General features: G+C 36.3%; 3 protein-coding genes across 3 annotated transcripts; 2 read left to right on the forward strand and 1 right to left on the reverse strand.

The window, feature by feature from the left end:
• Nucleotides 1-358: 358 nt before the first annotated feature.
• On the reverse strand, nt 359-5,503 carry pop5 (POP5 homolog, ribonuclease P/MRP subunit). Its single transcript, XM_061729805.1, has 5 exons — nt 5,387-5,503; nt 5,153-5,295; nt 1,491-1,640; nt 1,300-1,383; nt 359-1,150 (listed from the first exon to the last, which is right to left on the reverse strand). The coding sequence occupies exons 1-5, from the start codon at nt 5,404-5,406 to the stop codon at nt 1,044-1,046; spliced, it is 504 nt and encodes a 167-aa protein (XP_061585789.1). The 5' UTR covers nt 5,407-5,503; the 3' UTR covers nt 359-1,043.
• Nucleotides 5,504-7,919: 2,416 nt separating this feature from the next.
• Nucleotides 7,920-17,245, forward strand: unc119.1 (unc-119 homolog 1). Its single transcript, XM_061730383.1, has 5 exons — nt 7,920-8,240; nt 11,822-11,935; nt 13,409-13,517; nt 13,620-13,792; nt 14,784-17,245. Exons 1-5 carry the CDS (start codon nt 8,003-8,005, stop codon nt 14,894-14,896), a joined length of 747 nt encoding a protein of 248 aa, XP_061586367.1. The 5' UTR covers nt 7,920-8,002; the 3' UTR covers nt 14,897-17,245.
• A 3,438-nt stretch (nt 17,246-20,683) lies between these two features.
• On the forward strand, nt 20,684-26,147 carry c9h12orf43 (chromosome 9 C12orf43 homolog). Its single transcript, XM_061729806.1, has 6 exons — nt 20,684-20,814; nt 23,039-23,069; nt 24,893-24,991; nt 25,087-25,160; nt 25,243-25,333; nt 25,437-26,147. The coding sequence occupies exons 1-6, from the start codon at nt 20,709-20,711 to the stop codon at nt 25,768-25,770; spliced, it is 735 nt and encodes a 244-aa protein (XP_061585790.1). The 5' UTR covers nt 20,684-20,708; the 3' UTR covers nt 25,771-26,147.
• The last annotated feature ends 330 nt before the right edge of the window (nt 26,148-26,477 follow it).

Here is a 26,477-nt window from a genome sequence, read left to right on the forward strand (position 1 = left end):
TGAGTATGTGTGTGAGTATAATTACAGTATATAACAATAATAATACTGTTATTTAGCAGTGTGAGTACAGTGTGTGAATATTTATAAATACAGGTTAAATGATCAGTGAATGGGGGTGGGACTAAATAAGTTTACACTTCTTCCTACTCCTTTTTTGACACATGTAAATCAAGATAAGTTTTAAAGGATGAAATTCTTCGTTTTATTTTGTTTTGTTTTCTTAAACTTCTCATGAAGTGTAGTTTTTTTTTTTTTTTTTTTACATGTTCAAAAATAAAATAAATCAAATCAAATCAAAATGATCAGCTTATAGTGTTTCATGTAATATCTGTGTTAGTGGGAGAACAAGAAATACAAGACAGATGTATTTATTTGAAAGGAAACAATGAAATACATGGAACTGTTTTCAACAGCAATCATAGCTATTAGAAAATATACATTTGGTAGTTTACAATCTGTGCTGAATGCACCATGAAGATTTTGACCATTCACAAGCTGTACATATTTCCACCATGAAATCAGTTCTTTTCAGCTGAGTGCTTAAACTCTTACAGCTTTACAAACTATGGCATTCATAAGTAGTAAAGTAATAACTGTGTGGTTTTTATCTTTTAGGCTGCATTTAAATGTAAAAATACCTGACAAAGTTAGTTTACATGAGCTCACAGCTGTGTGGTCAGACTACACACGCTAGAAACAGACTCTCATACAGTATGAGAGTCTACTGATTTATACTAAGATGCCTGGTTTCATGTCTTGTTTGTAAAGTTGTTGGTATAATAAAAAAAAAATAATAATTATATATATATATATAAATATAATGTGTATATATATATATATAGCCTCGCTCTTGTTGAATACATCTCTAATGTCTCAGTCAGATCCACCCCACTCACTCATAATCCTTCAAAATAGTAATCTACGTGTGGTGTACTACAACTGAATAATAAATAAGTCACACTTAAGACTTTATATTGCTTTTCAAAACAGTAACATTACCAAAATAAGCTCAACCAAGCATCCAGGCAGAATTTGATGCGAGATCACTCTTCCTCATCATCTTCCTCATCTGAATCATCCTCAAATAGCTCCTTGGTCTGACCTGATAGAGAGCACTTCAGGATTTCTGAGCGGACCTGCTGTCGTTCATCTGCAAATCAAAATATAACAAGAATTAAGTGAACTTTATATTTCTCTAAAGTCATCGGGTATCCACTAAATCAGAAAATCATAAACAAATCTAAAATAAAATGGTTCAAATCTTCTCTAAGGTTCAAAGACAGCAGTTAAATGCCTCACCTTCATTTTTACATTTAGGGAGTAGTCGATGGAGCTGCTGGGTGTTATATCGGATTAAAAACTTCTGACATGTTCTGATTGTCCCTTGGGAAAAGAAAACATCTTAAATTAAAATTGCATTCACTCATTACTCAAGATTGATAAATTATACGTGTGATTTATTTAAGGCTGTGTGTTGAAACTTTTCTTACCTCCCACATGCAAACAATTCAGAAAACACGAAATTCTTTTGCCACGGTTCTCAATGCTGGTAATGAATGGCAGAGCAGACCAGAGGAGTTTGTAACTCCTTTTGGGAAAACGTAGCAGCACGATTCCAGTATGAGCGTTCAGATATTTCACTAGAAAGAAAAAAGAAAAAGAAAGAGGTTTCTCAACTCCACCAAGTATCTTCAAACCAGGACTATCATCTTCAAGTGAAAGATCTGATTTCATTGGCAAGAAAAAAAAAAAAAAAAAAAAAAAAAGTACAAAAAAAAAGTCTGCATTTTTAGCTTGGAGGCTCTCAGTATTTTAAGTTGCTTTTTCGACATCCTTTTCTCTTCCCTCATTACTTTATCAAGCCTCTTAGTTGCCTGTGCCGTGATGTCCACTTTAGCTCCGAGACCTAATTTCATTGTTGTAGATGTGCGAGTGTCGGAAAATGATAGGTACTTGTCCCAAGAGATGACCGGGACAAGAGTTCAGAGTTACTTTGGATGGTTTCACTGCATGAGACGAGTAAGAAGGAGAAGGATTCCTACAAGCTACCCTGTAAGTACTCAGCTTAAATCTCTTAAACTAGTCTCTTGACCTTCCATGGCATTCTCCATTATGTCCCATTTAAGGGGATGTATCCTTCTCGAAGGCTGCATTTGAAGTGTGACTGCATCACAGTTGTGCAACAAAGCCTGTCCTATTAGAACACTCCTCCCATTGCAGTCTACAGGACTGTCTCAGAAAATTAGAATATTGTGATAAAGTCCTTTATTTTCTGTAATGCAATTAAAAAAAAACAAAAATGTCATACATTCTGGATTCATTACAAATCATCCTTTTATTATTTTAATATTGCTGATTATGGCTTACAGTTTAAGATTAAGATTCCCAGAATATTCAAATTTTTTGAGATAGGATATTTGAGTTTTCATAAACTGTAAGCCATGACCAGCAATATTAGAATAATAAAAGGCTTCCAATATTTCAGTTGATTTGTAATGAATCCAGAATGTATGACATTTTTGCATTACAGAAAAAAAGGACTTTATCACAATATTCTAATTTTCTGAGACAGTCCTGTATAAATGGAGTCTACAAATGTGTCCTCCTTTTCAAAGACTGAAAAGGTTGCAAAAAAAAAAAAGCTGATCCACGCATTTGTCTCCACCAGGCTGGATAACTGTAATGCCCTCCTTACCAGCATTGCAAGGAAAAGCATAAACAAACTTCAACTCATCCAAAACAGTGTTGCACAGATTCTGGTCAAGGCAAAAAAAAGCATGAACACATCACCCCAATACTCCTCACGTTACACTGGCGTCACATCACTTCAAGAATAATTTACGAGTTTGCACTCATCACATACCAATGCATGCGTGGAACCGCTCCATCATACTTAACAGAACGCCTCAGTCAGCAAACGTCAACTTGGTCGTCACACGCTCTTTACACCAGAACCTCCTTCACCCCCCCCAAAACCAAGCTCCGCACCGTGGGAGATCGCACATTTTGTGCTGCTGCTCCACGTCTGTGGAATTCCCTTCCCAGCTACTTCTGGAACCTTCAGACAGTGGCCGCTTTTAAAAAAACCATCTAAAGACTTTTCTTTTCAAAAGAGGCTTTTAATCATCCTTGAATTCCCAGGGGTCTTTTAAAGATATTATTTTAGGATTTTAAGTTTGTATTATTAAAAAAAAAAAGAAAACTAAAATGCGTTTTGTTAATGTGCTTCCATACTTTTCTTGCAGGCAGTACTGGAGTTAAGGGGGGATGAGGGGGGACGGCATCCCCCCTGAAATAAAAACGGTCAACATCATCCCCCCTGTAAAACTGCCATCCCCCCTTTCCATCCCTTATGTAATTTTGTCAATGAATGTGGTATTCAAAAAAAAAAAAAAAAAAAAAACACCAGAAAAATAACCTATTTGACAATTTTCACCTGTTTCAAAGTAAATTTTCACTTGAAATAAGTAGAAAAATCTGCCAGTGAGACAAAAATGTATCTTCTAGCAAAAAAAAAAATATTGTTCCACTGGCAGATTTTTCTACTTATTTCAAGTGAAAATCTACTTGAAACAGGTGAAAATTGTTGTTTTTTCCAGTGATGAGTCTTGTTTTAAGTGTAATGAGATTTTTTTTACTAAAATGAGACATTTGAACTAGAAATAAGACAAATATTCTTGTTAAGATTTTTAAGGCTTACTCTTAAATTAAATACTTACCTGCTGCACTCTACTGCCCTTATTTTTATTGTGCTTTTTATTATTTTATTTATTATTTTACCTCCTTTTCTCATAATTTTATTTACTGTACAATTACCGTATGTCTTGTTGCTTTTAATGTCGATGTAAAGCACCTTGAATCACCTTGTGTTGAATTGTGCTATATAAATAAACTTGCCTTGCCTTATTACAAGCAAAAAATCTTGTTCCACTGGCAGATTTTTCTACTTATTTCAAGAGAAAAACTTCTTGAAACACTTGTTTTTTCCAGTGATGAGTCTTGTTTTAAGTGTAATGAGATTCTTTTTACTAAAATGAGACATTTTAACTAGAAATAAGACAAATATTCTTGTTAAGATTGTGAGTTTTTGCAGTGATCCATTTTACTTATCCTGTGAAGGACAGAATCATATTGATAAGTTCAGAAAACTGTTTTTTATTGTTGTGTTTTGATGTATTTGATGTAAGCCCAGTGGATATTTAAAGCTTACAGAAGGCTGCATTTAACTGCTGCTATGCAGAGGTGGGTAGTAACGAGTTACATTTACTCTGTTACATTTACTTGAGTAAATTTTGGGAAGTTTTGTACTTTTAGGAGTAGTTTTGAATCACTATACTTTTTACTTTTACTTGAGTAGATTTGTGAAGAAGAAACAGTTACTCTTATTCCGCTACATTAGGCCACGTTTAGCTCGTTACTTTTCTTTTATCTGCTTACGCGTCAATCTCATGACATCACTGAGTGATTCTTTGGGGAAAATATTTGTTTTTGCATGTTTTGTCACATTTACACAGACTAAAACACACACAGAGTTTCTATGAGTTCATGGGCTTGTTCTAGTTCTGCCTGGTTAAAAAAGAAAAGCACAAAGGCTTGACATTTTGTGCTACTTGTGCTTAATTTATTTTTTTATTCTGTTATTTTATTTATTTTATTATTTATTAAAGTACTTGAATTTACTTTAAGCTTATTTTAATTTAAGCTACTTTTTATTCATTTTAATTTATTTTATTATTTTATTGATTTAATTTGCCTGAAGATGATTATTTTGTACTTTTGTCTGTTTGAATGGTTGTGTTAAAAAAATAAATCAGACGTTACTCAACAGTTACTCAGTACTTGAGTAGTTTTTTCACCAAGTACTTTTTTACTTTTACTCAAGTAATTATTTGGATGACTACTTTTTACTTCTACTTGAGTCATATTATTCTGAAGTAACAGTACCTTTACTTGAGTACAATTTTTGGCTACTCCACCCACCTCTGCTGCTGTCATTCCTGCAGTATTTCTGCAGGTGTTTTGGTCAGTGCTATTATTTGTAATATATTATATTATTTGTAATCAGCGCAAATTATCTGTCCCCATATGACAAAATCCACCATCCCCCCTGATTTTTCTTTTACAACTCGAGTACTGCTCGCAGGGCATTTACCGTGCACTCTGATGCTGCAGAGCGCCGCTCCGTAGTCCCCGTGCAGCCGAGCCACGGCCGCCTTCACCGCCGCCGTGACGGCGCGGTCGTCCAGGGACAACAACTCACTGCTCTCGGACACGTTCACCTCGCACAACAGATACCTACCGAAACAAAAAGGTCGCATTTATCACACCGGTAAATAATGTGAAGAAAAAAAAAAAACAGGTTGACGAGGAGGAGCACGTTTTTTACCTCGACTTCACACGCACCATGGCGGCCACCTCTCTCGCAGGAACTTCCGTCAACAACACGCGTTTTCTCCGCTCCCGGACATGAATGGCGATGCTGGGTGCGCTTGGTAATGTTACCAGGGCAGCGCCACACGCATAAACTGTTATTGAAAAGAGAAGCAACCAGAGCTGGGTAGAGTAGCCAAAAATTGTACTCAAGTAAAAGTACTGTTACTTCAGAATAATATGACTCAAGTAGAAGTAAAAAGTAGTCATCCAAATAATTACTTGAGTAAAAGTAAAAAAGTACTTTGTGGAAAAACTACTCAAGTACTGAGTAACTGTTGAGTAACGTCCGATTCAAACAGACAAAAGTACAAAATAATCACCTTCAGGCAAATTAAATCAATAAAATAATAAAATAAATTAAAATTAATAAAAAATAGATTCAATTAAAATCATCTTAAAGTAAATTCAAGTACTTTAATACATAATAAAATAAATAAAATAATAACTGAAAAAAATAAATTAAGAACAAGTAGTACAAAATTTCAAGCCTTTGTACTTTTCTTTTTTAACCAGGCAGAACTAGAACAAGCCCATAAACTCATAAAAAGTCTGTGTGTGTGTTTGAGTCTGTGTAAATGTGACAAAACATGCAAAAATAAAAAAATTTCTCAAAGAATCACCCAGTGATGTCACGAGATTGACGCGTACGCGGATAAAAGTGATAAAAGAAAAGTAACAAGCTCAACGTAGCCTAATGTAGCGGAGTAAAAGGAACAGTTTCTTCTTCACAAATCTACTCAAGTAAAAGTAAAAAGTATAGTGATTCAAAACTACTCCTAAAAGTACAAAATTTCCCAAAACTTACTCAAGTAAATGTAACGGAGTAAATGTAACTTGTTACTACCCACCTCTGGAAGCAACACCCCTAAAATGCGTATATATATATATATATATATATATATATATATATATATATATATATATATATATATATATATATATATATATTTATATATATATATATATATATATATATATATATATATATATATATATATATATACATACATACATATATATATGCAATATGCAGTTAATAGAGACAGTATAGTGTATATTTGTTATATAAATATGTATATGGGCATGTGCGTACAAATATATAGAAATATTCAATTATGTGTATGTATGTATAGGTATGTGTGTGAGTATAATTACAGTATATAACAATAATAATAATAATAATAATAATAATAATAATAATAATAATAATAATAATAATAATAATAATAATATGGGTTAAATGATTAGTGAATGGGGGTAGGATTAAATAAGTTTACACTTCTTCCTACTCCTTTTTGCACATGTAAATTAAGATATCAAGTGTTAAAGTATGAAATTCTTTGTTTTGTTGTTTTGTTTTCTTATCTTCTCTTAAATTGTTGTTTTTCTACGTGTACAAAATAAATCAAATCAAATCAAATCATATAAAAATGGTGATACGACATTGTAAAAACGGAGGATGGGGAATGTGAGAACCTGAAAATAAACCAAACTGTTCTGGTTTAACTTACTGGTTTATTTACTTTGCAATTGTACAAGACTTACAGGACTGTCTTAGAAAATTTGAATATTGTGATAAAGTTCTTTATTTTATGTAATGCAATTAAAAAAAAAAAAAAAGTCATACATTCTGGATTCATTACAAATCAACTGAAATATTGCAAGCCTTTTATTATTTTAATATTGCTGATTATGGTTTACAGTTTAAGATTAAGATTCCCAGAATATTCACTTTTTTTTTTAGATAGGATATTTGAGTTTTCTTAAGCTGTAAACCATGGTCAGCAATATTAAAATAATAAAATGCTTGCAATATTTCAGTTGATTTGTAATGAATCCAGAATGTATGACATTTGTGTTTTTGTAATTGCATTACAGAAAATCACAATATTCTAATTTTCTGAGACAGTCCTGTATTATGCTCTTATATATTGATGTCATAATATACAGGTGAAGGTCTGAAAATTTGAATATATTGCAAAACTTCATTCGTAGTAAATCAGAATCAGAATCAGCTTTATTGGCCAGGTTCGAACGTTGTCCAACAAGGAATTTGACTCCGGTAATTTTGCTCCTTCGCAGTAAATAAACAATAAACAAATAAACAAATGTGGTATTTTTTACATATGTACAGATAAACATCTAAGGTGCAGCAATTTGAGGTAGGGAAAGAAAAAGAAAAAGGACAGCTCTGAGTAAAATAAAATAAAATAACCTATTTACAATTTTACCATTTTACAAAACAAAATTATACAAAAAATACAAAAAAATATACAAAAGAAATGCAAAAGGTTCATTACAGAAAATCACAATATTCTAATTTTCTGAGACAGTCGTGTATGTGCAGTTGAGAGAAAACGGGAGGACCCGAGAAACAAATCATTCGTACCCTTTCGGTTACTACGACAACCGTTACCGCTCTCAGCCAATCACAAGCTCGCGTTTCGACCCCGCCCCCTCCCTCCCCCCATAGACGTCCCCCGCCATCTTGAATCTACACCCGCAGTTTCGTCTCTGAAAGAAAAAAACAAAACACTGGTTTTTTTATTTCCTTCAAGCGGTCCGGCGGATGAGGATGAACGGTTCCCGAAACGAACCGTCCAAGGCAGTGAACAAGGGGCAGCAGGGGGACGCGGAGGCCGAGGCGGAGCGCAGGGACAGGAAGAGCGGCGGGGGGATGCTGAAGAAGCTGAAGTCGAGGCGCAGCCAGGCGGAGAAGCTGCCCGCCGTGACGGAGGCTGAGCTGCGGGCTCTGCGGGGAGACGTGTCCCCGGACCAGGTCCTGGGGCTGCGGGCCGGAACCCAAGGTACCGAGCTAGGGCTGCCAATAAGGTCCACACCCGTCCCTGGAAATACGGAGCCTTTACGTTAAATCGACGCAGATCCTACGGCGTAGGGTACGCGGCGACGTACACGTCGCCGCGTACCCTACGCCGTAGGCTCTGCGTTGGTGTAACGTGGAACCATAAATCAGCCTAGGGAATTAAAAGATGCGTGCCGTATTGAACCAATACGGATATACAGGACTGTCTCAGAAAATTAGAATATTGTGATAAAGTTCTTTATTTTCTGTAATGCAATTTAAAAAAAAATAAAAAAAAGTCATACATTCTGGATTCATTACAAATCAACTGAATTATTGCAAGCCTTTTATTATTTAAATATTGCTGATCATGGCTTACAGTTTAAGAAAACTCAAATATCTTATCTCAAAAAATTAAAATATTCTGGGAATCTTAATCCTAATCGTGTTCCTTGCAAAAAACTTGCAACTGTGAATAGCAAATGTAATGACTGACATTACACACCTCTACCTCCTTCATGGGTTGCATTATTATTTAGCATGCAAAGACCCAGTTTTATTTAATTGGAAATATAACTTACTGTATGTTTGCAAGTGCTGATTTGCTGATTTTTTTTTTTCAGAGATAAAACTTTATATTTTATTATATTTTTGAAAACTTTTTTTCAACTTATGTTACAGAGTTTTGCACTTTATTCATCCATTTTTGGTTTAATAAGAGCAAAGTTTGCACTTAAAGACCAATGGGGCAAATGTTCAATAAAAAAACAGCATATTTGAAATCGTTTCTTTGCCTTTTGTCAATTCACAAAATAATCGTAATCGAAAATCGGATTTTGAGAGAAAAAAAATCGAGATTTTATTTTTGGGCAAAATCGAACAGCCCCAGTGACCTCTATGTTGGTCAGAAAGATTCACATCTTTGCTTGAATGAATGCTTAAAAGGCCCCCTTTAAAATGATCCTGTACATGAGTCTAAACCAGGATATGCACCAGCATCTAAAATGTAATTTTTCTAAAGGATGTGGGTGACTTCATGAGCTGATAACTCTGATACAGCTGCTGAAATCAAACCTGAATTGAATTAGATGCATATTTTTTGAATGCCTTGAATACATGGAAAGCACATTATTATTCAGCAATTCATAAATTATAAATGAATATAAAACAATAGAAAGAAAGCAGAACATCCATTGTCCACTTGTAAACACATTTGTGCCTCAAAGGCCATGACTGTAGGCTGAAGTTGTAATAAAACAGAAAAATATAACTTGTGAACTCAACAGCTCAATGCCATTTTCCATTGGCATTTTCGGACTATTTTCGGACTCTCACAGTAATACGGGACAAAGTGCGTCCCTTTTCAGCTCAATACGGGACTTTAGTTTATAAATACAGGACGATTCTGTTTTTCAAGGAACGGTTGGCAACCCTATACCAAACGTAATAATAAATGGATTATACTTAATTAATGAAAGAAAGAAAGAAAGAAAGAAAGAAAGAAAGAAAGAAAGAAAGAAAGAAAGAAAGAATTTTAGGGATCCAGGGGGGATTCTGCATTAACTTCAATTATTGTTGTTATAAGCTTAACAGTTGAAAACAGACTGATATTTTATGCTGTGTAATTGTAATAATTACTGAGCCTGAGACTTTAAGCCAGTTCAATGTGACGTATCTGTTATTTTTGAAAGTTGAAAATAGAAAATCCTCTGGAAATTACCTACTTTATTTTCAGCAAAAACAAAGATGGTTGGATGATTTTAATCCCATGCTAATGCACGTTTTTTGTACTATTCACACCAGGCTGTAATTAACTCTAGAGAGAAGGTAAAGTTTTGTACTGCGTGGTGTAGCCACACATGTCATCGCTGTGGGCAAGAAGGCTCTCCTGCGGCGGTCTTGAGTTGCAGCCAATCTGAAGACTCTGTTGCTGAGTCATTGTGTTGTGAAGAGGATGCTGAGGGCATTCGCAGAGCTTTCTCATTTTATGAAGTATCGTTTGCACAATCAGCCCCCGAGGCTCCACAACAAAGCCAGGATTGCTTATCCACTTTTTCAGTTTCTTTAAGTCCCTGGCTCTGATGCTGCTCCTTCAACAGATGGCTGCAGATGTGACTGGATTCTCCACAACAGACTTGTAGAGATATTCAACATCGCGCTGCCAACCCTGAAGGACCTAACCTTCTTTAAGGAGAAAAGTCAGTTTTGTTGTTTCTTATAAACAGCATCAGTGTTGTATTTCTGGTGCAGTCTGTTGTCCAGGTGAACACGGAGGTATATAGGGCTGGGGATCGATTCAAATGTCAAGAATCGATTCGATTCCGATTCTTAAGATTCAGAATCGATTATCAAGATTTGATCCGATTCGATTCCGATATTGATTTGGGTTAGTGTTATTAAAACTGTTTTTTGAGCTGTTGCATGAATTATATGACTGTAGTTATGCAACATATTACTACTAGTTTTATATTGAGATTAAACAGCAAGTATTGCAGCTAATGATGCTGTAAGGACCAATCAGCTCCCAGAGTGCTGATAGAACTGCTTTCAGAAACATCATGTGGATCAGAATTACCAAACAGATCCAGGGAGGAAACAGAGACGGATTAAATCGGTTTTATTTTTTCCCACATTCCATTTTTATTTGTTCCATTTTCGGTCTATTTTGGTTTTTAATTTTTGAGCATTTGGTTTTTAGCATCTTTTGCAAATGTAACCCCAAGACAGTATATAAAGTAATGAAATATAGACAATTTATGCAATTATAACCTAACACTTTAATGTTTTCATACCTTTAAACATATTTAAAGGAAAAAACATGGCACCAGTTATTCTCGTGTCCAACAAAACATTCCTTTTTTGGGGATAAACAAAAAATAACCAAAAGTTGTAAAAAAAAAAAAAAGAAAACATAAATAAATAAAAGAAAATTAACGCCCCCCCCCCAAAAAAAATAAAAATAAATAAATAAATTAAAAAAATCGATCTTTAGACATATGAATCAATTTTTAGGAATTAATATGAGAATCGATTTAGAATTAGAAAATCGATTTTTTTTTTCAACACAGGCCTAGAGGTATATATACTCCTCCATCACCAGCTGTTTAGAAAGACTTATGATTATAATGTATGTTCAGAGAGAATATCAAAGTGGTTTCATTAAAATCTTTTCATGTGCTCACTGTTTAATTCATTATAGAGTGAAGGCTTTGAAGTTTACATTATTCATTTGGGTTTTTGTGTTCCCCTGAGCTGCTGTCAGCTTCCACTGACTCACTGCTCCGGTTCAACACACCGAGTTACAGTAAATCCCCTGGTTAGTCATCAGAGACCCAGTGCACCACATTTAAAACCGATGCCTCTTAAGGTTTTGGGATCATTTTCCAGCGAAACAACAATGGCATTGCTTCCCCTCCAGCCTTTGGTGCAGCTTCTGCAGGATCCGCATGACTCCTGCTGAAATCCCGGTTGCTTTTGTTGAATGGTGTCTCAGTTCTCTAAATGAAGGCAAGCTTTGTGTTTTATTTGTTTATCTTTTGCTGTCAGTGTGTGTTTTTAACTTGCACTATAATCTCGTCCTTCCAGACTATCTTTGCAAACCCGAGGACAATGTCTTCAACATTGACTTTACCCGTTTCAAAATCAGAGATCTGGAGACGGGGACGGTGCTGTTTGAGATCGCCAAACCTCCTAACAGCTGTGAGTGAAACATTGTCTTCCACAATACAAGTTTGTTGCATGGATTTAAAGTTTGTTTACCTACCGGTATACTGTTTGGAGTGCTATGCTATATCCTCAACAACACAGCACTCTAAGGGCCAATCCAATTACACCCCCTACTTTCTTCCACTAGCCCTCCCTCACTACCACTACCCCTAAAAAAGAAGCCACAGATTTTAGGGCACTTGAAATCTTCCCAGGGTCCTGTCCCAATACTCCCACTACTCCTACTTTCAGCACCACCACTAATCAGGAAGCTGAGAGCCAAAAGCCGTTTTAATTTCAGCTGTAGCGCTGTTAATATGCCGCTTTATTAAGTTTTAATATTTTTTCAGGCGTAAAAGTAACCGTTAAGATCCCCAACCTGGGCTCAGTTTATCCAAATAACGCCTGTTAAGAATTTTGATCCGATGTTTTCGGAGAAGAGCCGCCGGTCTGGGGCGCAGCAGCAGCAGCAGCAGCAGCAGCAGCTCACGTACAGACGTGATCGCCGGGTCAACCTGCGCCGTCGTCCCGGGGGAGAAACCTGCAGCTCTGTGGAGAATTACCTGGCTGAAATAAATCATTTAGGAAGATAAATGTTGGTTTAATAGATGAAATCTAACAGTTGTAGTTACGCCTGTTAAGAAATTTTCTCCGTACAGCCGGCTGCCGGCTCGGGAGCTGATTTATGGTTCCACGTTAAATCGATGCAGAGCCTACGGCGTAGGGTACAGCGCGCGCCGCCGCGTAACTTACGCCGTAGGCTCTGCGTTGGTGTAACGCAGAACCATAAATCAGCCTTTATTCTGGCGTGATCTTTGCAACAACGGGCAAACGAGTGATTATTTACATTCACTGAGTGAATATTATGAAAGTAAAATATATATTTCTCGCTAGAAATGTAATCAAAACGCATTTTTATGCAGAAACTAACTCAAAATATTGATTTTATTCACTAAAAAATAAGAAATGTCCGCCATGTTTTTTTTTTTTTTTTTTGATTCAGTCCGCAAATGACGACGAAAAGCATTCTGGGAAATTTTTTCTGGCCCTAGTTCAACTAGGGTGCATCTGAAAACCCTAGCTGTGAAGGGCTAGATTCATAGCCACTACCCTCGTTTTCCCCACTACCCCTAGATGCAAAGAGGAATTGGGACACCACTAACCTCACGGGAACGCGCAAAATTTAGGGGTAGGACTGAAAAGTAGGGGTAGTGGGTGAATTGGGACAGGGCCTAAAAGTTTGTTTCCCTATACTGTTTGGAGTGCTATGCTATATCCTCAACAACACACTACTCTAAAGATCCCATTTATGAAAAAATAAACAGTCTTGAATGTAAAAGTGGCAAAAGTTTGAAAAATCTCTTGCAGAAAATGTGAAAGGTATATCTTTAAATCTACGATGAAGCACTTAGCTTGGTGTTTCACCAGCGATGTTATGTCCTTCAGCTGAATGTGATTTTGTTTCAGGTCCTGCAGAGAATGAAGATGAAAGTGGGGATTTTGACGCCAGTGCAGGACGTTTTGTCAGATACCAGTTTACTCCAGCTTTCCTGAAGCTGCGTACCGTTGGTGCGACGTGAGTAAACGCACTCTCTCCCTGCATCGTCATCGGCCCCGCCGCCGTCCAAGCAGTCGGTTTTAAAACATGCTCTTCCCTGTGTCTCTTCCCTCGCTGCAGCGTTGAGTTCACGGTGGGGGACCGGCCCATCAACAGCTTCCGCATGATCGAGAGGCATTACTTCCAGGGACGCCTTCTCAAGAATTTTGACTTTGACTTTGGGTTCTGCATACCCAACAGCCGCAACACGTGTGAACACATCTATGAGTTTCCACAGCTTCCAGACGACCTCAGTGAGTTCTTGTTTTATCTGTGCGGTTGAATAACTTAACCCTTGTGTTGTCTTCGGGTCAAGGGAGGGTGAAGGGAGAAAAGATGAAAGAAAGGAAGAAAGGAGAAAAGAAGGAGGGAAGTAGGAAAGGGAGTAAGGAAGGGAGAAAACATGGAACGGAGGAAGGGAGAAAAGATGAAAGGAAAGAAAGAAGGAAGTAAGGAAGGAAGAAAGGAGAAAAGAAGTACGGAAGTAGGAAAGGGAGTAAGGAAGAAAGGAGAAAAGAAGGAAGGAAGTAAGGAAGGGAGAAAAGATGGAAAGAGGGAAAGAAGGAAGAAAGGAGAAAAGAAGGAAGGGAGAAAAGAAGGAAGTAAGGAAGAAAGGAGAAAAGAAGGAAGGGAGAAAAGAGGGAAGGAGGGAAAGAAGGAAGAAAGGAGAAAAGAGGGAAAGAGGGAAGGAGGGAAAGAAGGAAGTAAGGAAGGGAGAAAAGAAGGAAGTAAGGAAGGGAGAAAAGATGGAAAGAGGGAAAGAAGGAAGAAAGGAGAAAAGAAGGAAGGGAGAAAAGAAGGAAGTAAGGAAGAAAAGGAGAAAAGAGGGAAGGAGGGAAAGAAGGAAGTAAGGAAGGGAGAAAAGAAGGAAGTAAGGAAGGGAGAAAAGATGGAAGGAGGGAAAGAAGGAAGTAAGAAACGAGAAAAGAAAGAAGGAAGTAGGAAAGGGAGTAAGGAAGGGGGAAAGATGGAACGGAGGAAGGGAGAAAAGATGAAAGGAAGGAGAAAAGGAAAGAAGGAAGGAATGGAGAAAATAAGGAAAGAAGGAAGGAAAAGCAAAGAAGGTAATAAAGGAACGAACGGAAGGGAGGTAGGAAGAAAAAGGAAGAAGGAAGAAGAGAGCATGGTAGGAGGAAAGAAGGATAGAAGAATTGGGTCATTTTGACCCAAAGACAGCACAAGGGTTATAAAAACCAAACAAACACATGTATTAATTGCCATTGTTTCCTCTTTCTCTTTTTCCAGTTCACCAAATGGTGGAGCATCCTTACGAGACCAGATCAGACAGTTTCTACTTTGTGGACAATAAACTCATCATGCACAACAAGGCAGATTATGCGTACAACGGTGGGCTGTAATACCTGCACACGGGAAACAGATAGACTCTTTCGACTCCATTCCTCCAAAATGTTCTTTTTGAGAGTTCTCTCTACTTTGAGGACATTTTTAGAAATGTGACAATATGTAGAAACAAAATAACAGACCACATATGCCTTTTAAAATGAAACCATGATCCATCCAGAAGCATCTTACAGAGCTTATATGTCAGGATTGCAGGGGGATGTTTTGTTCAACAACTCTTGGATATCTAGGGGCATTGTTTCCTACGTGTTATGCTTGAAAACCTTTTTGCTTTCGGTCGATTGCCGTCTCTGCTGGAAGGGGACACTTTGAGAACTCTCAAAGCAATACTGGTGAGTTGGTTAGTTAGGATTTCATTTAATAATAAAATGCAGAACATGTCCGTTTATGTGAACTGCCTTTCAATGAAGTGACGAGGCTTTCCTGTACGGAACGGCAAGCTTAAGTAGCTATTTTTCAGTATCGTTAGTCTTAGATGAATATGTAGCATGAGTTGTTTTTTGTTTTTCTTCAGATGTCAGCTGACTATTTGAGGTCCACTTTTTTGTGGCACATTTATAAGTTGATCATTGTCTTCTTTGGTAGAACATCTTTTAATTCAGGAACAGGAAGTAAGCTTTTTATGATTGTTAGATAATGTTAAAAGCTTCATTTGCCTTTGCAGCTTTTTGTTTGTCTTGATCTGAAACCGTTTGGTCTACTTTCTTTGTCCACTTTGTCCACTCAGTGTGGCAGAGAGGCCCTTTTTAATGCCCTGAACTCGGTCTTACTGGTTTATTTGGCACAGCGTCACTGTGGACCTTCTGTTTAGAAGCAGTTTGGCCTCAACTGCAGCGTTAAACTGTTTTTTCTTGGTCTGTTTTTCTGCTCCCCTCTTCTCAGTTTACTAATGAAATAACAGTGGAGCACAGCTTTTCAAAACGGACAGATGCTGCTTTGTAGCGTATCTTTTTTTGTTTTTTCTCTCTCTCTCTCAAATGGCAAGCACTCAGGTCGATACAAAAGCTGACCGGACTATTTTTTTCCTGTTCATAAAACTTTACTCATATTTCAGCCCACTTACTAAAACTGAGCTACATCTGTGCACATCTGGTAAAGTCAACCTTATATTTTATAGAAAAGTTGATCATATTACATGGCCATTCACTGTGTTACTGGTAAAAGGGTCAATATTTTTGGTAAAAACATTTTTTCAGGGGCGCGGGGGGGGGCTTAAGTAACTACCATCCCAAAAACTCTAACGTAACTCAACTGTGTCACTTTATTTGGGCCACCAGGTTTGCAGAGTACAGTGACGTTACAGATATAGATCGGAGAATGATCCATCTTTCCTGTGAAAGGGGTGCTGTTGCACTGCACCTGTGTGGCATTTTGACAAAGGCGTGTCACAGACGTTTGTATAACATCTCAGGAAACTGTTAAAAACTTTGTTTGGTTTCTACGTAACTGGAAAAATTAGTGATTCATTGAAAGCACAAACCCTGTTTGGTTTCACACCTGCAAAGGTAGAAATAATTTTATAAACCTGGCACCAGGTAGCAATAATACAGGGCTAATTTGTAATGCCCATTTAAATCAGGTGTACACAAGAGTGAACAAAATTTTCCAGTGCAGACGTGTGCCTTTCCTCTTAATTCACATGAATTTACATTGCATATGTGCCTCGGATTCTGGTGCTGTTTTTCTTTTGCTATTTTTGTTCCTAAGATTTAACAAACCGTGTCTCTTTGACCAGAGCAGCTCCACTCTTCATGTCACTATGTCTGTATACCGGCTCCAACTACTTTGTTTTCAAAAGGAGATGATTTCCAGTTCGTGTTATGACGTTTTATGAAGTAACTATCCATCCTTTCTTCCATTCTTCCTTCCATCAATCATTTTCTGTACCTACCTAATCCTGTTCATTGTCACAGTGGGAATGGAGCCTTCGGTAGGATCTTGTATTTTGAAAAGATTGTAAAACTTAAAGGTCAGTAACAGTGCTTTATGTTGGCCAATTTCACCTGTTGCACATTTACTTTGTACATGTGGGTTTAGACGGCCGGTGTGATGGACCTCGTCTGGCCGTATAACATGGTAATTTATTGAATTGCTTTGAAAAGGAGAGACACTTTGAAGATATGTAGTCAAGACTGTGACTGACTCAAACCCTTATTTCTAACCTACTCCATGTAATCCACTTTTTGTATTGACTGATTTTTCAAATGACATAATTATGTGTTATCGGAATTGTAAATAAAAATGTATGACGTGCTCAGATTATCAGTTTTGGCTGTCGTCCCTCCAGCGTTCACAACACTGGCTTTATTTTATGTGGTATTATTATAGCTGATTTTAGCATTAAATATTCAAAATGAGATAGATTTGCACCAAAGAAGCAAGACCGGCTTCAGATGTGCTTAAAATTAATTTTAATTGCTGTTGAATGGTTGTTGCACGGAGAAAGATACTGTACAATTGGGCCTTTCCTCATATATTCTTAAAATGTTTGTATTTATTTTTGTATTATTTTTTTCTATTGAAACCATGATTTAAACAAAAAAAAAAGATAAACCGGCATTATTGGCCTTTTACCTTTTTCTATGTTGAGTAAACATGACAACAGGTGTTCACAAGTGGCAGAAGTAAACTGAGATCTCCAATGATGTGGTTGCAGCACGTCCTGGTTTTTAGATGATCCAGTTGGACTGAAGACTTCATGGGCGGTATGGACTAAAACATTTATCACGATAATTTCTGGCATTTATCCCGATTATGATAAAAATGATGATAAAAAAATTCTAATTCAACTCCACCTTTGTAACTATAAATCTATCACCACATTCAGTCTTTGGAGCCCCCAAATCACTGCTCTAAAAGAATACTAAATGCTACTAAACTACACCAATTAAATTGAATTAATAAAAAACAATTAAATAAGTACCGGTACACCTGTACTGCAAAACTGTAATGACTCAGATGAAACAAGTTTGAAATGTAAGAACAGATTCAACATTATGTTTAAACAGTGGGATAACAGTGCAAACAGCAAAAGTACCATTGTCCTTCAAGTTTTCTTAGCTTATAAAATCACAAAGTAGAAAAATAAAGTGATAAATAAAGAAACAGGACAAATGAATAAAAGTTCACTGACAATAAAATCCAATCAGTGATGATCTCTTCTAATATAAATAAAATGTGCAAATTAACCTGTGGTTGGAACATGCCACAAATTAGATACTATTGCAATTTTTTTTGTAATAGTCAAAAGTTATATCAAAATGTAACAACCATTTCCTTCTGTTTTTGCAGACTCTGCATATAATAGATGATGTTTGCTCCTCGTCTCTCTTTATAAATCTAAAGGGGGGATGATTTGGACCGTTTTTATTTCAGGGGGGATGCCATCCCCCCTCATCCCCCCTCAACTCCAGTACTGGTCGTAGTCCACCACTCTGACTCCCAGACCCTGCGCTTCAGGTGATATGGTTTATAGGTCTGCCTCCAAAACCCTTCTCAATAAACTTGACGTCATCTACCACACCACCATCTGCTTTGTTACAGGTGTTCCTTTTAATTCCCATCACTGTAACCTCGACTCACTTGTCAACTGGCCTTCACTTCCCTCCCGTAGACTGATCCACTGGTATCACTTCATCTACAAAACCATCACTGGAAGCTTCATATCTTGCCTCACTATTTAATATCAGCATCAGTAATCAAAGCCTACGTTCAAGTAGTTACATTAACCTGGTCATTCCAAAAGCCGGCACCTCCTTTGGCCATAATTCATTTTAGTTTGCTGCTGCTAGTGATTGGAATCATCTACAGCAAACACTTAAACTTCACACATTCATCCCATTCTCCTCCTTCAAAAATACACTCCCAACATTCATCTGTGATCATTGCATGTCTGTAAATCTTCCGGACCAGCACTACCACTTTTTACTCATATTTTTTTTTGTTGTGTGTTCTTTATACAGGACTGTCTCAGAAAATTAGAATATTGTGATAAAGTTCTTTATTTTCTGTAATGCAATTAAAAAAACAAAAATGTCATACATTCTGGATTCATTACAAATCAACTGAAATATTGCAAGCCTTTTATTATTTTAATATTGCTTATTATGGCTTTATTATGGTTTAAGATTAATATATATTCATATATATATTCAAATAAAAACAATAAAATATTCAAATTTTTTGAGATAGGATATTTGAGTTTTCTTAAACTGTAAGCCATGATCAGCAATATTAAAATAATAAAAGGCTTGCAATATTTCAGTTGATTTGTAATGAATCCAGAATGTATGACATTTTTGTTTTTGTAATTGTATTACAGAAAATCACAATATTCTAATTTTCTGAGACCGTCCTGTATATCCTGTTTGATTGTTTGTTTCACTGTGATTGTACGTGTTTGACTCTTTGTGCTGCCTCTTGCCCGGTTTGTCATTGTAAATGAGAAACTGTTATCAACTACCTTACCTGGTTAAATAAAGGTTACCGGTATATAAAATTCAACACCACAGCGGTCATCTGGAAAGCATCATTGCCTCTAATTCCTGAGGAAGCTGAGAAGGGCAGGTCTGAACACTGATGTCCTCAGGGCCTCCTACAGCTGTGCGGTGGAGAGTGTCCTGACCTGTGTTGGTATGGTGGCAGAAAAGAAGGTGCTGCAACGGGTGGTGAAACCTGCACAGAGGACCATTGGGTGCAGCTTACCAACGATTGGGGAGATTTAAGATAGATATAGTTCATCTGAACACCACTGTAATAATATACAAGGCTTATAACTATTTACTTCCGGGCTGCATGCAGGAATTGTTCAAGCCAAGAGAGGGCAAATAATATGACCTCAGGGCAACAGCAATGTTTGACACAACAGCAATAAGAACAAATACAAAGGGTATGTTTATCTGTTTTAGGAGTAAAACTGTGGAACTCATTAGATACTGACCTTAAACTAGCAAACTCAATAAAAGCATACAAGATATTCAAAGCAAAGGTAATGGACACATATATAGGAGCACAATAAGCAAACAAAGAAGAATGCACACATGCATGAGATAAAATGACAACTTAAATTGGTTTTGTCGGTTTCCTTAGCATCTTTTCACTTTCTGTTTTCAGAGCTATCATTATTAGTATTATCATTATTATTACAGTTATTTAAGCTATTATTATTACTATTATTATTATTATTATTATTATTATTATTATTATTATTATTATTATTATCATTATTATTATCATCGTCAATATTGTTATTATTACTATTATTATTATTTTGTGTAGCCTCATGATACTTCATTTGTTCTTTTTGTATTCTATTCTGTTAAAAGGTGGGCAAGATAAGCTTTATGCTTCAAGCCCAGACCTTAGGTCAAAATAATCACAATGTTGACCAGGGAAAAACCTGTGTTATCTTGTTTGTTGATTTGTATGTTTGTGATTGACCGAAATAAATATTAACTATAACTATTTACAGTAAAAAGGTTGAGAATAATGTTGAAGTAGCTACAATTGCAAGAATAAAGTCGAAATTTCGTCTTTTTCTCAACATTTCAACTTTATTCACGAAATTTTAACTTTTTTCTCAACATTTCGACTTTTTTCTCGAAATTTTAATTCAACATTATCCTCGACAATTCGACTTTTTTTCTCGAAGTGCATAATGAAAAAAAAAAAATCTTCCTCCTCTAAATATTTTTTTTTTTTTTCCTGCCTGACCCTGGCTCTTCCGTAATTTTAAAAAGGGAAGAAGAACTACATTACCCAGAATCCTCAGCTGAAACGAAACAACCAGCAGAAGCAGCACTGGGAAACATGGCTGCCCCCGTTAAAAGTGTCGCCGATTCCAGCAGCAGTGACGATGAGCAGCTTAAAAGATGTCAGGAGGCAGTCTGGGAGAGCCGACCTAACAAGACCAAAGGTGAAAGTACCTGTATGTTATTTGGAGGGACGATATTGCAGTCATTTAACAATATGAACGTGCATGAAGTCCAAACACCACTGATATTTGCAGTGTGCATCCTGAATGAAACCACGTGACACTATAGCACAAACATATGTGGGGGATTTTAAAGTTTTGGTCTTTTAAAAAGTAACTGCATCAAGCATCTGCAACTTCTAGTTCATGGCATCAAAAGACAGTCAGTGAGCAGCATTTTGTCGGACATATCCTTGATGTTTGGTCGAAAAACTATATAACGACACCGCGGTTGAATTGGTTTGATATTGGATAATATTATGAATTCAACACCCATAAAACTTGTGATACATACCACTGATTTTGGTCAAACCGCTTGTGATGTGTTCATGGTCATCTAGACTATATATCACAAAACAGTAATTATTAAAAAATCATATTATGGGCTGATTTAATGAGGTTTAATGAATTCAACACCCATAAAACTTGTGATACATAACACCGATTGTTTTCATCAAACCTCATTAAATCAGCCCATAATATGATTTTATAATAATTACTGTTTTGTGATATATAGTCTAGATGACCATGAACACATCACAAGCAATATGACCAAAATCAGTGGTATGTATCACAAGTTTTATGGGTGTTGAATTCATAATATCCAATATCCAATATCAAACCAATTCAACTGCGGTTATAACGACCACAGAAAACCACAACATATGAATGAATGAATGAATGAAGTTATTTTACAACACAAATTGAAAAAAGTAAGTTAATCATTGCTTTTGCCGAAAAGGTGTAGGCTGAAGTCGTAGTTTATAATGCCTACCCTTTTTTAGGTCATGTTCCAGATCAGATGTCAGCACCACTCAAGGTGACCAAACTTGCTTATAATTTTTGAAAAGATCCATGTCTGTAGATGATATTCTGGTATGATAAACCTTCCTGAGCGGCAGCTGTATCATAGTTATCAGCTCATGAAGTCACACACCACCTTCAGAAAATTACATTTAGATGCTGCTGCATATCCTGGTTTAGACTCATGTACAGGAAATCTGTCAATGTTTCACAATATTGTCTATGGTATCATTTTAAAGGGGACCATTTAAGCATTCATTCAAGCTAAGATGTGAATCTTTCTGACCAACATAGAGGTCACTGCAGCTCTTTAAACTATAAACAACACACATTTTTACACAATTTTCGCCTAAATGATATACTATCTTTTAGCCCTGTGTCATCTAGGAACAGCAGAGACACAAAATACAAAAACTGGAATACTCGCATGACCATAAGGATTCAGGAAATGTATAATATACCCTAGTGCTGGGCGGTATGACCAAATATTTATGTCATGGTATTTTTCAAAATTATATCGGTTTCACGGTATATCACGGTATTTTTTTTTTTTCATTCACAACTGGGTGTTAACCACATTTTCTAATGATTTGGAAAGGAATTGCTGCAGTAAATTGGCTTAGAATGGCCTATTTTACTGTCAAATCAAATCAAATAAATTTTATTTAGGCTTTTCAAAGAAAAAAATCTTTTACAAAACCAGAATATCATCTACAGACATGGATATTTTCAAAAATCATAAGCAAGTTTGGTCACCTTGAGTGGTACTGACAGGTGAAATATTGGGCTCTGGCCCGTGGACTATTTTCTCTTGTGATCAGTTTAAATCTGAAATATTAGCATTAATCCGTGGAAACAAACAATGCATAAAGAAGACAAAAAATTAATAAGACAAAATATAAAATTGACGTTTCACATTCTAGAATTTTTTTGATAATATACTTTATAGTTATAGTGTTTTATATTTATTTACAATATTATTTAGTACAATATTTAGGTTGTTGTCACAACTATTCCATAATTGGAATATATGGACACATACTGTTGAATTGGTTACACAATGTGGGTAAAATTGCACATAAATTGCAAGATCCTGTTGCATTAATTCAATGCCTGTTTTTTTTCCCAGCAAAGTGCAGATTTTTCATTGGTTTAGACAGCTTTCATTCCCCTCTACAGGAAATGTAAACTGTGGCACAACTCTGGCAACTACCGTCCTTCACTCACGTCATGTTATTATCAGAATGTGATTTTTGTTAACATTTCAGGAAGGACACATAAACCAATTGTACTTCCTTAAATGTGCTAATGAACTCCATCCATCAGTGTCTCATTGTTGATTTTACTGTTTTTCTACTTTAAGATGGTGACAGCAAAGTGACGGAGTCCAAACGGTGAGTTATAATGAAACATAAAATGTGGTCTGTGCTGGTAAGAAATGCCATATGTAGTTTATCAGCTGCAGTTTAATGGGGGTAGGAAGTAGTAATAGTTAGTAATAACATTTTGGAAAGAGTTACGATAACCAAATTTCTAGGTGTTATGATTGATGAAAATCTCACTTGGAAAAATCATATTGCACTCATCTCCAACAAGATTGCAAAAAATATTGGAGTAATCAGGCTTATAAGGCATCTATTGCCAAGAAAAATCTGTATTAATTTATATTATACTATGATTTATCCTTATATTTCATATTGCAATGTCATTTGGGCAAGAACCTTCAGGAGCGTGGGGGGCGGGGGGTGGGGTCGTATGGGATGTTTTAAATTGTGCTTTTGATTGTTATTTTATTCTGCATGTAAAGCACCATGTGTTGCATTTATATTGTATGATTTGGTGCTATTTAAATAAATAAAGTTTGAGTTTGAGCAACCTCAACTGTATCTTAATCCTGCAAAAACGTTTTATCAAAATGATTACATTTTCCAATAGACTCACTAGATCCACCCCATTGTTCCAATCCCTAAGTATTCTCCCTATTTCTGCGGTAAATGTTTTTCAGATTTGTCTTTTTGTCTATCAATCCATCCACAAGCTACTTCCAACCTGTTTTCATTCTTTATTTCAATTCAATTACCAAATTCATCACTTCAATACTAGGTCTGCAAACAATCTCCATCCCACCTTTTTCAGGTCTACTTTTTCCCAATTTTCAGTTACTGTAGGTTCAGAGGTTCCTCTTTATTGGAACATCTTACTACTCAATATTAGAGAATGCTCATGCACAAATAATTTCAAAAAACAAATCACAACTTTTTTGCTAACCCAGCTTAGCAAAACTTAACAACTAATTTCCAGAACTTCTCTGCATCATCCTCATCAGATTCCTGTTTTTCTAGTAATTTAGCTTATTCTCCTTAAGGCTGAATTACAGTTCTGCGTCACACACACGCAGAGCACACGGCGCAGTCGTGACGCCGTCACGAACCGTTCTGACTTCTCCGTCTCTCCATTTGGTCGCGGTGCAGTACCCCCCGCGGCCACTAGTTAGCGATCTTTTTCTGAATGGTTTATCGGACTTTTTCCGGTCACAGTAAATCAAAGAAATAAGGACAACTATTGTGCAAAAAACAAAAACAAAAAAAATCACACATAAACGAAGAAAAAAGCCCTGGAAGTTCACTACTGATTCAAACCGGAAACCGGAAATGCTTCGCTTTCAAACGAACCAATCACAGCCCTCTCGGTCTGCGTGTGGTCGGCGTCTCCTTGACGCGTAGTTACAATTTTCGGGAGGTGCACGTCAGTGACGGCGCATGTGACGGCGTGTCCTCTGCGTGTACAAAAACCACACGCCGTAGACACGGCGTCGTTTTGACGCAGAAGCATAATTCAGCCTTTAGTTGTCCTATGTTTTACATATCTCTGTAGATATTGTTTGTTTCATTATAGGAGGAACCACTCGACAAGCCCTTATGGTTTTTTTGGTTCCTCCTGCAAATTTTTTTCTGTTACATTGTATTTCTTTTTTTTGTTGTTGTTTCCTTTTTTTTCGACATACTGTTTGTCTGAATTTTTGGAGGTTGTATACTTTTTTTATGTGCAAATAAACTAAACTAAACAAGTCTAAAGACCATTATAAAAGGATTTTGTGTAAAAATGTGTGCTCCTCCAAGAATTTAAACTCAAGATGAATGGCAGAGTTCATCAAATTAATTCAACAGTGTAAAAAGGAGAATTTAATCAACTTTAATGATGCTGTGTTGTGCAACAGTGTTGTTGTTGCTGACCACGACCATGACGGCAATGAGCTCCAGGTCACCCAGGGGTTTAGGACACATGTGGCTAAAAAGTTGGGACATTTTCTTGACAGGTAACTTGTTTAACAGCAGAGAAAATTATGATGTAGAATAATTAATCCATAAGCATTTGGAGAAATTAAATTTAAACAGAATTTTTGATTGTTAGTTGCATTTCAGAGTCGCAGACTAAAACTTCACACGGTCTGGAAGCAGCCAAATGTGACGACGAAGATGATCACGGTAACCCGTGCAGCTCTTTTCATAGTTTTACTTTTGATGGAAAGTTTGCTTCGTGTTTTTAAATCGTAATATTTTCTCTTAGTGGGATTTCGATTGTTTTCAACATCCGTCCCAGGACAGAAAGCTGTTGAACCTCCACCTCCTGGTAGGCGTCGGACTCTTCCCAGCTCCAGGTTCTTCATCTTTTTTTATGATTATCATTTTAATAAATTAACGAGTTGGCTTTTGTATCCTTCCATTAAAAAAAAAAACCCAACATTTTTCTGTGCCTTGCAGTGACAGCGACAGTGATATGGAAACCAGACTGAGAGAGGCAGCTGTGTCCGTCAAGGATCTCTTTCCCTCATTGACACTTCCCTCAAGACTGTCGCCTTCCTCAGCAGAACCTCCCGGATCAGGAAAAATAAAAACCAAAAAGAAGAAAGTCGCAGAGGGAGAAGAAAGTCACGAATCAGCTCTCAAGAAAAAGAAAAGGAAGAAACAGAATCAGGAAGAGAGCGAGCAGCTGGACTGTGCGGGTTCTGCTCCCGATCCAGAGCAGCATTCACAGGTCAAAGTGAAACGGAAAAAGAAAAAGAAACAAACAGGAAACGCAGAGAAAGAGGCTTGAACTTTAACTTTATAAATATGTTTTCACTCTTGTATGTTTTGAAAGTGTTTTGAAATGACTGGAAAAAAAGAGGATAAGTAAGAAAGTCTTAACGTACATTGTTTATGGTTATGTTTGAAATTGTCTTTACTTTTTGGCAAATGTGTGAAAAAGAGCATAGCAAGACAGTGAGTTAAAAACAAGTACATGTTAAGTTTCATCTGAATTTACAATTTGTAATTTTTACACAACATTATTTTAATAAAAAAAATGCACGTTGGTGACTATCATCAGTCGACGCCGCTGAATCTTCTCTACAGGACTGTCTCAGAAAATTAGAATATTGTGATTTTCTATAATGCAATTACAAAAACAAAAATTTCATACATTCTGGATTCATTACAAATCAACTGAAATATTGCAAGCCTTTTATTATTTTAATATTGCGGATCATGGCTTACAGCTTAAGAAAACTCAAATATCCTATCTCAAAAAATTAGAATATTCTTGGGAATTAAAAGTTGCGTTCCGTATTGAACCTATACGGACATATATTATGCTCTTATTTATTGATGTCATAATATACAGGTGGAGGTCTGAAAATGTGAATATATTGCAAAACTTAATTCGTAGTAAATTCAACTAAAGGTGAAACAAATATATTATTTCCCCACTACATTCAAAGTGAGAAATTTCAAGGCTTTAATTTGTTATAATGTTGATGATTG

This window comes from Cololabis saira, chromosome 9 (assembly GCF_033807715.1).
Source record: "Cololabis saira isolate AMF1-May2022 chromosome 9, fColSai1.1, whole genome shotgun sequence".
Taxonomy (NCBI): Eukaryota; Metazoa; Chordata; class Actinopteri; order Beloniformes; family Belonidae; genus Cololabis; species Cololabis saira.